Source organism: Cetorhinus maximus, chromosome 8 (genome assembly GCF_964194155.1).
Source record: "Cetorhinus maximus chromosome 8, sCetMax3.hap1.1, whole genome shotgun sequence".
In the NCBI taxonomy this organism is placed as follows: Eukaryota; Metazoa; Chordata; class Chondrichthyes; order Lamniformes; family Cetorhinidae; genus Cetorhinus; species Cetorhinus maximus.
Genome location: NC_135886.1, coordinates 100,094,831 through 100,110,377, shown reverse-complemented (window position 1 = coordinate 100,110,377; position 15,547 = coordinate 100,094,831). Strand labels below are relative to the sequence as shown.

The window sequence follows — 15,547 nt, the reverse complement described above, 5'->3', positions numbered from 1 at the left end:
CATTGTATTGTCTGCTACGGCTTCAGCTAGTTGTCTCTCATGATGTGTTAGACCTTTAGGTTTAGCTTGGGGCTGAGCATTAGTCATTTCAATTTTCATTAATGCGTTTTTTTCATCAACAATGCACAACTGAATTGGATTGTGGAAAAGAACAATCTTTTTTGTTCCTCAATCTCCTTTAGGATAAAGTGATCGCAATTCAGTTCTGCAACAATAGCCACAGGTAAGTGTTTATGCCTTTGTGATGGTGGGCTGTTTTTTTTTCTGCTGGTTGCTTTTTAATTTCATTGTAATCAAAAGCATAGCTACTTTAAAATTTTGTAGAAAATAAACAAATGTTATAAAACAACATATTAAATGTAAACTTGCTGTCCTTGTCCTTTATGTGCTGCTTACTGTAATACATTAACTTCCTCAAATATTTAAAACTTATTTTTTTCTGGTTCTTCTCCAACCCTGGGTAGTTTGAGATTTGTTAGTGGTAGCCGAGATGGGACAGCTAGAATCTGGCAGTACCAACACCAAGAATGGAAGAATATAGTCCTGGATATGTTTACAAAATTACCAGGGTAAGATTGCAGTATCATCTATTGAGTATTTTATAATATGCAGATTTTCATATTTGTCACCGCCGCCATCACTGAAAATGTAAAGCAAACTCTTCCATATGGTTATCTGTCTTGGACATTAAGAAGTCCTAGTGTAGGAGCTGTGTGGCAAAAGTATAATTTGGACATTGAGAATATAATTTTTTGCAGCTTTGAAAGCAGATGTGATTTTAGTATTTCTAATCTATTTCCTGTACAATAACAGCAAATATGGACTCATTTTGTTTGAGAACACAATAATAGATAACTTGCAGTATGTTCTAATTGTTTGGCCTTAAAAGAGTTATATTCTGTCACAGCCATCATATTAGCTTTCCATTATTAATTATTGGCAAGTTAGAAATCAAGATGTTGGTGTTGTATTTATTATTGAAATGTGTGCATAGCTGGTAAAGCTGGCGTTTATTGCCGATTTATTTTTAACTCTCCTGCAACAAGTGGAGGAGAAACATTCGTTTTGGAAATCTACCTCCAGTTTGCTTGCCACTTGTACGCTGGTTTACTTGTCAAAGTGGTCCAATCTCGTTTTTCTGGCTGTGTGTGTGATTGATTGAGAAATTGTTCTCTCACCATTTGGATTTTACTTGTGTCCTGAACAAAACATTAATTATTGACAAGTTCAGTTAGCACCTTTTTTTTTCTACAGATCTGTCTCAAAATAGCAAGATTCAAGTTTTGCCCAGTCAGATATTGGTTTTTAATGCTGCTGCAAAAAATCTCTGGAATTATTGTTCAGTGTGTGAAGCTCTCAATGTGAGCTTTTGGGTTGACAATGTTGAAGATATATGTATGCTTAGATTATTGTTTTCTGTTGTTTTGAATGTTATTGAAAATTTGCTTCTAGTTGCTTTGGATCACATTTGAAAAATACCTTGGCTGATTAGTATCATTCTCTCATGCGTTTATGTTCAACTTCAGCATTTTGAACAAGTAATATAGCCTTAGAGCAGTAGAGTACTGAGGGAGTACTGCATTCTCAGTGTTTGATGGTTTTCAGATGAGATTAAACGAAAGCCTCTAAAGTGGATGCCAAATATTCCATGGCATTTTTTGAAAAATATCATGGGAATTTTCCTGGATTTCTGGCCAACATTTATCCCTCAACCAGCATAACCAAACACAAAGCAGATTTGCTTTTTGGGAACTTTGCACACAAGCTGGCTGCAATGTTAGCCAAAAAACAATTATGACTACCTTCATGGCCTGTAAAGCATTTTGGGATGTCCTGAGGATATCAATGGTGGTATATGAATGTAGATTTTATTCTTTTTTTTCATTGATTCATTCTTATTACAAATTTTTTTTCACTTCCTTAGCTTGAAAAAACATTGACAAAGATGAACAATTCATGTATAAGGCATGTGCTTACTTGTGAAGCTTCAAACATGATCAATTAATAGATGAATTACTTTAGTGATGGTAATATTCTACACATTTAGCCAGATCCCTAAGTAAACATTCACATGAAAAGATTGTACATTTTATTCCAAAATTTCTGTATACTGAACACAGCATTGCATACAATGCTGAAGCCTTAAGATTTTATAATATTTGCCAATTACAGAAAGTATGATATCTGTTTTAATTCTTTAGCATGTTTAATTCCTTTTGTATCAGCACAAACGGTTAAATGAGAAGTATGATGATATGTGTCTAATTTTTGATTTTTCTTGTGGTAGAAATAATTCAGTTGCTGTAGAAGACAAAATCAGTAAATTGAAAGTAACCATGGTAGCGTGGGATCGCTGTGACAGCAGAGTCATCACAGCAGTGAATAATTTTAATTTGAAAGTGTGGAACTCTTACACCGGCCAGCTGCTTCATATCCTTTCGGTAAGTAAACCAAATAAGTACTGCAAGTTAAATGATATATGATTTAATCAAACAGACATCATGATATCTCTTAAGTCTTGGATGCAGGAGACCAATTGATATCTGCTAGTTCTGCTGTAGGATCCCCTGCACAGAGCTGAGGGCACACTTGAGTGTTACACCAGAAACTCCAATGTCCAATTGAACCTGAGGCAAAATAACGTGCAGGATATCGAGTGATCTGTCGACAATAAATTCAAGGCTGAAATGTCTCAGTTATGGCAAAATAGCACTCACTGCCTAACGTGCATTAGTCATGGCTTTGGCTGTAAATGTTGCAAACACTGACATAATGAATGTAAATCAGATTTTTAAAAATCAATGATGTTTGATGGATGTGTTTAATAGACTGATTTTTCTGTAGGGTCATGATGATGAAGTTTTTGTTCTGGAGGCTCATCCATTTGACTCCAGGATTATGTTGTCTGCAGGGCATGATGGCAGCATATTCATCTGGGATCTTTCAAAAGGTGCCAAACTTCGGAATTTTTTCAATATGGTAAGCATTTCTCCGGTCTATGGATGAAACGTGAGCTGGGTCTGAATATCTAGATGTGCCATTCTATAATAGTCTTTAATTTATTTAAATAAAGTGCCTAACCAAACCTGTTTCATAATAGGGTCCTTACAGCCAACATATAAAATAACTTAATTCCACCAATCTCAGTTGGAGTTGAAAAAGCTAGTGCTTCATTCATTCTACATTCAGTTACCTTTTTTGAAATGCTTATTTTACAAAATACCACTTGTTCCATCTGTGCCTAACTTGCACAATTTTACAAATAATAGTAGATGGTCTGGGGTTGTCAGACCTTTGGGAGTTTAAGATGCAAAGCATTGTTTAATCCATCAGTGTAACCAAAAGAGATTTTATTTATTTTCTACAGATTGAAGGTCAGGGTCATGGTGCTGTGTTTGATTGTAAATTCTCTGCAGATGGACAGCATTTTGCATGCACTGACTCTCATGGACATTTGCTGATCTTTGGATTTGGCTGCAGTAAATCATTTGAAAAGGTAGGTTGGTGAGTGCATATATTCTGGAAGTAGCATTTGCTTAATTGAACTCGTAGAATGGCTGGTACAAGGAAATAAGCCTCTGAAACTAGCTGGTTGTTTAGCTCGTACACCATAATGCTGGAACAAATGTTAATATTACATAATCATTGTCTAGAAAATTTATCATTATCAAATTTTAATCTTAAACTAGAAAATTAAGCATGTAAACCTATTTTATGTGAAACATAAAACACTTCAAATGCACCATTGTGCTTTTGTCCTACTATTCTTTCCCATTTTATCTGTATTGTTTGTTAAATCTAAATTTAACTGCTGTCAACTCTTAACTAACGTTAGCATTAACCATTTACTTAACATTTTTGTTTTACTGCCTCCTACCCTCCATTTTGGAGGTGAGACAGAGATGAAAAAGCAGCTGGTCTTTGCTCAGTTAACTTCACTGGTTGCTTATAAAGGAGCAGAGTGAGTTTAGAGTCAGGGCAGATGTGGGGTAAGGAATGATCTGTATGAGATTTGATATGGACCTGAATGGTTAAGTGTGCTGAAGTGATTGATTATTTCATGTGTGCACAGTATGTCAGAGATTATGCCTATCACTTTACAAGGGAAGATGCAGAGAATGCTTCGTAGTATAACTAGAGTGTAACAACTTGATGTGGAATGGCAGACTGCCAGTGATGCCTGCATTTCATGAATGAATTAAAAGCAAAAGTCAAGAGCATTCAAACCATCCAGTCAAGGAAGTTCTAAAACTGTGTTGTCAGTTTATCTTAGTTTGGCATAATCTAGGACATTTAATGGTTGCTCACAATGCCTCTAAACTGGGAAAGAAATTAGAGAAGCAAACAGGATTTCTGCCCCAAATGATTATCCTTTTTTCCCTGTTTGAAGTGTATTTGAAGTGAGAACATGATCAGGTTTGACTGGTAGCCCCTACTATCCAATATTTTGTTGGTACTTGGACTAAATTCATGTATGAGAATGCCCATTTTGGTGAGGTCGTTGTTGCTGTGTGACTGGTGGCCGCTGGATTGTGTTCCTGACAAGACATCTCTGCCTTCAGGGAAGGAAGACATGGAAATTAGAAAAGAAAAGAAGAGTAGAATAAAACTGCAACTATTTTCTGTAAGCTTTCTCAAAAGAAAAATGGTGATATATGCAATTTAAAATTAAAGTCTATTCATACATTGGCTTATGAGCTGCTCCCTTAAGTTCTCATTACCTGAAATCATTTATAACCATTTTTTCTCTCCACAATAGATTCCAGACCAAATGTTTTTTCATACTGATTACCGTCCTCTTATCCGTGATTCCAACAATTATGTTCTGGATGAACAGACACAGCAGGCGCCTCATCTCATGCCTCCCCCATTTCTAGTTGATGTGGATGGAAACCCCCACCTAACACAATATCAGCGGCTGGTGCCTGGTCGGGAAAATTGCATGGATGAGCAACTTGTTCCACAGTTGGGGTACATGGCAAATGGTGAGAATGGGGGCTGTGTGATGTCTGTTATTTTCTAAAAATATATAATAATTATAAATTTAAATATTTTGAGTTTCTGTCCTGTGCTAAATGGAAAGTAATTTTCTGTTAAGTACTAGACAAGTAGTTTCACTGATGAAAGACTCAAAATGTAAACACTTGCAGTGCTTGGGAATTGTAGCTTTCTTCAGAAGTCTGAAATATTTCTATGTTGTACTTCTGAGGTGTCATTGAGTGGTATTGTTTCTAATCCTATTGGATGCTTTGTTATACATTAAAGCCATACAGCGTGTATAGTATCAGGTGATTGAGTTCATTTGAACAAGACAGTACCCAGTCTTGCTAGGTCGGATGCTGTAAGGTCGTATGGTCAGGCACGTGCTGTGCCCTTGTATAGTTTAAACAGTTAACATTGGTCACCAGTTCATGACATTTCATGATGTCAACATTTGTTTAAATATGCAAATAATTTCTAAATCAGAACTACTTTTCTTATGACCATGAAGAACCCTAACTGCCTGCATCTTGCATTTACTTCCATATAATTAAAAGTAACTTTTGATAAATATAAGCTTTGTCTAAATTTGTATATAAATGTATGTAAATTGGATGTGTATCTGCATTTTTCTAATCAAAAAATACTTTTAGTATTCATGGGCTGAATTTTGTCGTCGGCGAGCAAGGGGCGGGGCCCGCTCGCCGATGCACAAAATGACGCGGGATAACGCCGGGGGAAACCCCCGACGTCATCCCGCCTGCGGGCCCGCTGACCTATCAATGGCCAATTGAGGCCATTGACAGGATCATTAAAACAATTAAAGGACCTGCCCATCCAACCTAAAGGTTGGCGGGCAGGCCAGGAGGGGAATAGAAAAAACATGAAACCTCATCCACCGGCGGGATGAAGTTCATGTAAGGTTTAATAAAGTTTTAGTGAAATTTATTAACATGTCCCATCTCATGTGACATTGTCACATGAAGGGAACATGTTAAGAATTTTTTTTTTCTATTTTTAATGTTTATACAACTGTCAGCGATCTCCCTGAGGCAGCACTTAGCCTCAGGGAGATGTGTGCTGTTTCGTGCGCATGCGCGAAAGTGCGCACTCTCGCATTTGGGTAATCTCTCCCCCTGTCCGCACAGGAAGTCAGGAAGTGCATAGCGCTTCCTGCTGGGCGTCATGCTGGGCGGGCCTTAATTGGCCCGCCCACTTAAAATGGCGGTGGGGCCTGCTTCTCCACTGGGGATCGGCTCTCCACCCGCCGGAGATTGGGTCGGGCCCGCCCGGTAGGCAGAAAGTTCTGCCCCATGTTTCTTAAGTTGACCCTTGTATGGGGGAGAGGGGTGGAGGAGTTATACCTTATGTATGAGATAATTTTAACCTCTGTTCCCCATTAGAAGTTCTGTATTTTGCATACTTTATTTTTAAAAAAAGGGATTGAAGTATCTCAGCCAATTTTGTCTATCATAGAACATAGCAGGAGTAGGCCATTAAGCCCATTTAACCTGGTTAATCTACACCTTAGCTCCATTTTCCCACCTTCGCTCCATATCCCTTGATAACCATAATCAACAAAAAAAATGCCCGTCTCAGTCTTAAATGCTCCAATTGACTCGGTACCCAAGTTCATTTGGGGGTTAGACTTCAAAATTTGTACTCCCTTTGCCTGGAAAAGTGCTTCCTGATTATGTTCCTGAAAGGCCTAGCTCTAATTTTAAGATTAGGACCCCTTACTCTTGATTCTCCCACTAGAGGGGATAGTTTCTACATATCTAACTTGACCTGTCATATCCTTTTCAGTGTTTTAAACACCTCAATCAGATTATCCCTCGATCTATTATACTCAAGGGATTACAAGCTGAATTTACACAACCAGCCCATCGTTTTGGTAAATCTGCTGCATTCCCCACTAGGTTAATGCATCTTTCCTGAAATTTGCTCAGAAGTAAATGCATACGCCAGATGGGGCCTGACTATGTCGCTGTAAACTAACGTATGACTTTCTTCTTTTATAATCCAGCCCACATGATATAAAGCCTAAGGGCAGAATTTTCTGCCTGTCGGGCAGGTGGGCCCGACCCAATCTCCGGCGGGCGTGGAGCCGATCCCCGCCGGAGAAACGGGCCCCGCTGCCAATTAAGGCCCGCCCAGCGTGACACCTGGCGGGAAGCGCTATGCGCTTCCGGTACGGGCGGTGGGGGGGGTGGGATTCCCCAAATGCGAGAGTGCGCTCTTTCGCACATGCGCACAAAAGAGCGTACATCTCCCTGAGGCTAATTGCTGCCTCAAGGAGATCGCTGGCAGCTGTATACACATTAAAAATAGAAAAATAAAAAAATCCTTAACATGTCCCCCTCATGTGACAATGTCAATTGAGATGGGACATGTTAATAAATTTCACAAACTTTAATAAACTTTTTTAAACCCTACATAAAACCTCATCCCGCCGGTGGATGAGGTTTCATGTTTTTTCAGAAGCCCGCCGCGGCTCCTGGCCTGCCCGCCAGCCTTAAGGTTGGATAGGCAGGTCCTTTAATTGTTTTAATTATTCTGTCAATGGCCTCAATTGGCTATTGACAGGTCGGCGGGCGGACGGCTGATCTCGCTGTACCCCCGCCTTCCCAAAGATTTAAATGGGGCGGGATGACGTCGGGGGTTCCCTCTGACATCATCCCGCGTCGGCGAGCGGGCCCCGCCCCCTGCTCGCCAACGGAAAAATTCAGCCCTAATATTCCATTAGCTACCTTGATTTCTTTTTTATACCTGTCTAATAGCTTATTGATATGTGAACTTGGACTCTCAAGGGGAGGCAGTGGCATTGTCACTGGACTAGTGATCCAGAGACCCAGGGTAACGCTCTGGGGACCTGGGTTAGAATCCCACCACGGCAGATGGTGAAATTTGAATTTGATAAAAGTGTGGAATTAAAAGCATGATGACCACGTAACCATTGCTGATTGTCGTAAAAAAACCCATCTGGTTCACAAATGCCCTTTAGGGATGGAAATCTGCAGTCCTTATCTGACCTGGGCTACATGTGACTCCAGACCTACAGCAATGTGGTTGACTCTTAAATGCTCTCTGAATAAGGGCAATTAGGGATGGGCAATAAATGCTGGCTTAGCTGGCGACACCACATCCCATGAACGAATAATTAGAAATTGTAGAGGAACAAAAATATATATTTTTTTTTTATTATTCATTTCTCTCTATATAGAAAATATTCCAATTTATCTTGAGTCCAAAGTGGATGACCTCACATTTCCCTACATTGAACTCCATTTTCTGTAGTTTTGCTGCTAACTTAATCTGTCTGTCCTTTTTACTTCTTGTTTCCATCTGCACTAATTACTGTCCTTCCCAGCTTACTATTATCTGAATTTGGATATGCCATTCCCTATCCCTTCATTGGAAATTTTTCATAAATACATTAAAAAGTTGAAGACCTAAAACAGATCCCCGGGGAACACCACAACCTTTGTACCCACTCTGTCTCCTACCTCCCGCCCAATTCCTAGCTCAATTTAGATGGCCATAATAATTATGATACTGTAGAGACATTTGGAGTATTTGTAAATATTAGTGCCTTTTATTCTGCCCAATATCTAATATAAAATGTGCATGGATTTGGCTGTATATTGTTTTTGTTCCAAAGTTGGATGTTCTGTATCTTCAGTAAACTGTAATTTATTGATTCCTAAGAGGAGGGAGGAAGTTTGCTTGTATTTGCATGGAAGTGTAAAAAGTAAAAGCTATGATTCTCTTCTAGGTGATGGTGATGTAGTGGAGCAGGTCATTAGCCAACAGACAGATGATCAGTACGAGAATGGTCAGGAACCCAGCGTTCTAGATGACGCTATTAGGGAGCTCCAGCGAGAACATGACCTGAGGCAGGGCAACGAAGGAGCAGCTCTACCAGATGGCCCTCACAATAGATCAAACTTGCTGAACAATGGTGGGTCACACTGCAGATATGAGTTTATCCCAAAATATTGCCTTATTCACTCATGCAGATAAATTAATAGATCTTTAAAAAGTCATATTGCACTTGTGTAAGATGTAGTATATTTTAATGTACAAAACTCAGTTGCAGTTATACAGTAGCTGTTTGAATCTTCTTTAAGATTGCCTCATAGTTCTTGACTTAATGTGCTGACTGTAGTTTAATCTGACTGTAGAGTTAGGTTGATTTGCAGAGGCTTCAATTTTCATTTTATTATGGAGCAGTTTTCTTGTCTCCTGTGTGAACTATGTACAAGCTGTCACCTGTCCTTTTAAACACAAGACCACAGCCACTATAGTGTAAAAACAGTTCAAGACAGATACTGGTCTATTGCAAATCATGACAATCTATTCTTGGAAAAATTATAAAATATTTCTGAAATTTTATTTTGTGGTGTGCATTGAGCCCTAATGCCTTAAACATTAAAGGGGAAAATGACCTCTGCATATGTAATGACTTGAGAGATTATGGGGCTAATTTTAACCTAGCCCATCCAATGGGAATTACTTGGGTTGGTTTACACCTTATTTGAATTTACTCTCCATTGAAGTGTCTCCTCCCACTACAAGACCCACCAGCACTAATATTAGTTAAAGGTCTGATTTTATTATCCAATGTGATAGTTTGCATTTCCTTTGCTTCTCTCTCTCTCTCTCTCTCTCTCCCCCTCTCCACCCCCCCCCCCCCCCCCCCACCCCTGACTTAATATCCATTTCTGATTCCACACAATGCTACTGAGCTGCATATTTTAATAGTATAGCCGAAACATCACTGCATCATCAGATACATTAGATCTGACGGCACAAATGAATGTGGTGGCTTTAAAGGTGAAGTGTTTCTCCCAGTTTTATCAAATTCAAGAAGTGTTAAAGTATTCGGGGTATTTTTAAAGCTAAAAATGTATATGGCTATAGCTGCTTTGGTAGTGATTTGTAGTTGTAATCAACAGTACCTACTTGAATGGGGGATGGTACCTTCAAGAGACTGGTAGACACACACACATATATATATATATATATATATATATATATATGCATTTCTCTGTACTTTTCAATTTCCTGGAAATGTTACCTGCTAAAATTATGAAACTTTGCTAATGGCGGACTGTTAAAGTTCAAGTTAGTTAGCTGAAATGCTTACAGAACTCACTTCAAACAGCTTCATTAGTAAAACCTAGTTTTAAAACAAACTTCTTTGGTTATGAGAACATTAAGATTTGAGTGGTAGTTAGTGTTTTAATTAACTACTTGTAATTTTAAACACTCTTTTGTGGATGCACTGATGTGAACCTTGAGTTGATCAATTGTAATTCCTTTGTGTCGGTGTCTGACTGTGGAAATTTCAGCACATTTTGTTCAAATATATATTTAAAATAAATGTTTCATGTTTTAGCCTTGCTGTCACGACCAAACATTGGACTTCGACGAAGTGGTCAGATAGAAGGTGTTCGGCAAATGCATAATAATGCCCCTAGGAGTCAGATGGCAACAGAGAGAGACCTGATGGCTTGGAGCAGAAGGGTTGTTGTCATGGAACTTCCATCTGGAATTAGCAGGTAGAGATAAGTTAGGTATTTTTATCACAAAATGCACTTCAAAATTTACCTGCATAAGGACAGTTACTTCAATGTAAACCCTTTAAGATGTTTTTAAAAACAGAAGACACACAAATGCAAGTCTTTTTCCTTTTTTAAAAAATAAATTGAGAGTATGTTGCCATTTAACTCTGCCCTATGCTGTTCACCAGCAGAATTATGCATTTTAGTTTCATTGCTGCTGCAAATAAGAAGATACAACATAAGGAATGGGAGGAGTCGGCCATTTGGCCCCTTGAGCCTGCTCTGCCATTAAACAAGATCATGGCTAATCTGATTGCAGCCTTAACTCTATTTTCCTGCCTGGCTGCAAATAACTTTTGCCTCCATTGTAGATCAAGAATCTTAAACTCAGCCTTGAATATATTCAGTAATCCAATTGTGATTCCAATGATTAACTGAGAGAAGAGACTCCTCCTAATTTCTGCCTTAAATAAGAAAAGCCTTATTTTGAAACTATTATACATGAGTAATATCTAGAATCCATCTGAGCTGTAGATTTCAAGGCCACATCCATTTTTAATACTGGATTAAGGCCTTCTCACTTAATAGTACCTGAGATTCAATATTTCAGGGACAAGTTAATAATATAGGCACACTCAGTCTGACTTCACTCGAGGGTCTTCATGACTATTTGCTAGACCATCTTCATTCATGAAATGTGAAAAATCCTCCACGTATCATGGACACATTCTAGTGCACCATGCCTGCACATTTCAAAATCTGGTGCAAAAAAACCAAAGCTATGAAAATGCAAAGATAAAGATTTTACTTCTAGGAAAGTATTGGTATATTACCAGACTGAACGTGCCTTTATATAGGAGAGATAGATGGGACCGCTTTATGTTGTCAGTGCTTAAACCATTTTAATGTGGTGTTCCTTGAACTCTCTTTGGCATCCTGGAATGGCTTGAATGGAGCATGGAAAATATATCCTAATGGATAGTTTTTTATTTGATCCCAGGGAGCAATCCATATAAATGATATAACCGCTTTTTAAGTCTTGAATGCCAATTTGGTTCAAATGTTTAGCAAACAAATTTTGCACTTATCAGGAGTCAGTTCTATTTTCCTTGGCACATGGCCCACACAACTTTAAGACTATAATAATTAAGCACCTCAATGTTTTGGGGGAAAATGAATATTGCCCACTTAAAAGTTGTCAATTTCAGGTTTCAGGGGGAACTTCGACTAAGTAAAGGTGATGGAGAAATTAACTTGTACACAACTGAGAAGAAACGTAAACCACTGCAACCAACTCAGAAGGTAAACTGGAAAAAATGTGTTAGTTGGTGGCAGAACTTTGCATAATAGTTTTATCAGTGTCTCCCTATCTATTTAGGTCATCCTGTTTGCAATGTCTTTGGAATTTTCAGCTGTAACTGTGTAGAGTGACCTTTTAAAGTAACAATTGAATGACAAAATCATTATGCATTTTTAGACATGACATTTTAAGGAGGTGGCCCAAAAATTTAACGTTCAAAATGAGAATTTACTGGAGCAGCAAATTGCATTTCTTGTCACAAATTGAGCATATACTTTCCACACATTGGTAGGAGGAATAGACCTCAGTGTATCTTTTTGGAGAACCAACATAGATACTATAGGTAGAATTGCCTCCTTATGAAACAAACTCTGATATTTGACTGTTGGGTGTGGGCTGTTTTTATTGGTTTCTGAAATATTTTAGACATGGTGGACAAAAATGAAAAGTAGCTGCTTAGTGGGAGAGATAGAGGGTTGGGTGTTGACCCTTCATTTTGTATTTAAATTTCCAGCTTTTACATTTCTTCTGGTGTTTTGTTTGTGGTAGTTAACTCTGACATTCCACTTTGTACTGATAAAGTAAATGTTTTATAAACTTGCATTTGAACCTCAAGCACTTAAAGAAATCAGATAAACACATTGAACTTATACGTAATGGTATTCATCACTGTTGGGGTGTGAAATATTGACCACCGCTTGCTGCCAAAGTAATGATGAGGCTAATGGCTCTCATTTATTATTGATGTGCAAATGGTACAACTACTTCAGGCAAGGATCAGTTGGGTGGTTAAGCACAGAAATCCAAAGGTTCCAGTCCAAGATGCACTCCTCCGCCATTAGCTTAGTGAAAACAGTATCTTGCCTTACCATTGAAATGGATAAAATGGCGTGAAGCTGCTGTAATTATGTGATAGATACAAACTAAACTCATTACAGAAAGTTAAGCCTTGTCTATTTCAGCCTATGTTCTCTTCTTTCAACAAATGTTAGTTATTGATAGTCAACCTCTCTGACACTTAAAAGTTAACTACTACCAGTTTGGAGTCTGATCCCTTAAGAGTTTAATTGTTGGACACTTTAAAAATGTAAAATTACAATTTCTTTTCACTTTGTGTTGTCTTTCTCAATCCAATTGTTCTTTCCCTATCTCTGTACCTGATTTGCCATTGAATTTATCCACTCTTCCTTCTGAGTCCTTGTGCTGTAACAAAAGGTGAGAAGGGGAAATTGGGGAATTATAAACCAGTAGTCTAACATCTGTTATCGTATATTGCTGGAGTCCATAATTTAAGGTGGGGTGAATGAACACCTTAAATTTTCAGCTGATTAGAAAGAGTCAACATGAATTTGTAAAGGGTAGGTTTTGCCTGCCTAACCTGATGAATCTTTTGACGGGATGAATAAACTAATGGATAGGAGAATATCTATGCATGCTATTTATGACTTCCAGAAGGCGTTTGATCAAGTCCCTCATAAGAGACTGTTAGCTACATTTGAAGCTCATGGAATTGAACGTAAATTATTGACCTGGTTACAAAAATTGGCTGTGCAACAGCAGAGTAGGGATAAGAGTCAGGTACTCATAATTGGCAGGATGTGACTGGTCCCATAAGGAACTGTTTTGGGGCCTCAACTATTCATTGCATTTATTAACTTAAATCATATGACTTGTCGATGACACAAAGATAGGCGACATTGAGCAGTGTTCATGGAAATGTAAAATTACAAAGTTATGCATACGAACATATGAAATAGGAGCAGAAGTAGGCCGTACAGGCCCCCCACCCCCCAAGCCTGCTCTGCCATTCAATAGGATGATGGCTGATCTGTTTGTGTTTTGAATTCCGTATTCTCATCTATCTCCGATACCCTTCAGATTCTTGTTAGGCAAGGGAAACAATCTAGCTCTGCCTTAAAAATATTCAATGACCCCGCCTTCGGTGGCAGAGAGTTCCAAAGTCGTACAACCCTCAGAGAAAGTTTCTCCTTATCTTTGTCCTAAAAGGGCAGCTCCTAATTTTAAAGTGGTGCCCCATAGTTCTGGACTCACCCACAAGAGGAAACATCCTTTTCACGTCCACTTTGTCAATACCGTTCTGGATCTTATATACTTCAGTCAAGTTATCCCTCACTCTTCTAAACTCCAATGGAAACTAGCCCAGTCTGTCTAATCTTTCCTCATAAGACAGCCCACTTATTCCAGGTATCAATCTAGTAAACCTCCTCTGAACCGCTTTCATTTACATCCTTCCTTAAATAAGGACACTAAAACTGCATACTATTCGAGATGTGGTCTTACCAATGCCCTGTATAACTGAAGCACAACATCCTTACTTTAATGTTCAATTCCTCTCTTAATAAAATATAGGATTCCATTAGCCACCTTAATTACTTGCTGTACCTGCATATTAACTTTTTGTGACTTGTGCACTAGAACACCTTGATCCCACTGCATCTCAGAATTCTGCAGCCTTTCTGTTTAAGCAGTACTCTGCTTTTTAATTCTTCCTGCCAAAGTGAACAACTTCACATTTTCCTATGTTAAACTCCATCTGCCAGATTTTTGCCCACTCACCCATCTATCTATATCAGTCTGCAACCTCCTTATGTCCTCTTTGCAACATATTTTCCTATGTACCTTTGTGTCATCTGCAAATTTAGCTACCATGCCTTCACTCCCCTCATCTAAGTCATTGACACAAATTGTAATAAGTTGAGGCCCCAGCACAGACCCCTGCGGGAATCCACTGATGACATCCTGCCAATCAGAAAAAGACCCATTTATGTATACTCTGTTTTCTGCCAGCCAGTCAATCTTCTATCCATGCTAATTAATTACCCCTACACCATGAGTTTTTATTTTCTGCAATGAACTTTGTGGCACCTTATCAGATGTCTTCTGGAAATCCACGTACAGCATGCCTACAGGCTTCCCATTATCCACAGTGCATGTTACTCCTTCAAAGAGCTCCAATAAATTGGTTAAACATTATTTCTTTTTCACAAAACCATGCTGACTCTTCCTGATTTACCTTGAGTTTCTCTAAGTGCCCAGCTATAACCTCCTTAATGATTGATTCTAACACCTTCCCCACAACAGACGTCAAGTTAACTGGCCTATAGTTTCATATAGGTTAAGTGGGAAAAAACTGTGGTAAATGATTTTGATGTAGGCAAGTATGAGGACACCCATTCTAAACCTCAAAAGGTTAGAACAGAGTACTTTGTAAATGGTGAAAAACTGAGAAATGGTGGAGGACCAAAGAGACTTGGAGGTCCAGTTGTATAGAAAATAATCTAAAAGGTTAATGGAATTCTGGTCTTTATATCTAAAGAAATAGAATGCAAAGGGATAAAAGTCATGCTTTAGCTGTACAAAGCCCTGGTTAGACTACACCTGGAATATTGCAAGCAGTTCTGGATATCACAGATTAGGATGAATATGTTGACCTTGGAGAGAGTACGTTGAGAATTTGCTAGAATGGTAAGGGTTGAATTGCATGGAGAGTGTATACAAACCCTGGTATTCCTGGAATTTAGAAGGTTAAGGAATGATTTGATCAAAGTTTCTAAAATATTATGGGAACAGATAAGATAGAGATAAAACTTTCTGTTGATAGGGACATAGTCTCAAAATTAAAGGCAGAACTTTCAGGAGTAATATTAGGTGACACTTCTACATACAAAGAGTGGTAGAA

At 38.5% G+C, this 15,547-nt stretch overlaps 1 protein-coding gene across 4 annotated transcripts in view; it reads left to right on the top strand.

Moving 5' to 3' along the window:
* The window catches only part of LOC144683841 (bromodomain and WD repeat-containing protein 3-like), a 113,629-nt gene that overhangs the window by 28,363 nt on the left and 69,719 nt on the right, over positions 1 to 15,547 (top strand). For 3 of the 4 annotated variants that reach the window (XM_078547324.1, XM_078547323.1, XM_078547322.1), the window contains exons 12-20: positions 183 to 223; positions 465 to 569; positions 2,288 to 2,441; positions 2,845 to 2,979; positions 3,368 to 3,496; positions 4,760 to 4,985; positions 8,756 to 8,941; positions 10,382 to 10,544; positions 11,756 to 11,849. In XM_078547324.1, coding sequence (XP_078403450.1) covers positions 183 to 223; positions 465 to 569; positions 2,288 to 2,441; positions 2,845 to 2,979; positions 3,368 to 3,496; positions 4,760 to 4,985; positions 8,756 to 8,941; positions 10,382 to 10,544; positions 11,756 to 11,849 — 1,233 coding nt within the window. Of the gene's footprint in view, positions 1 to 182; positions 224 to 464; positions 570 to 2,287; positions 2,442 to 2,844; positions 2,980 to 3,367; positions 3,497 to 4,759; positions 4,986 to 8,755; positions 8,942 to 10,381; positions 10,545 to 11,755; positions 11,850 to 15,547 lie in introns of those variants that run through there. The other variant, XM_078547325.1, reaches the window with a different exon arrangement.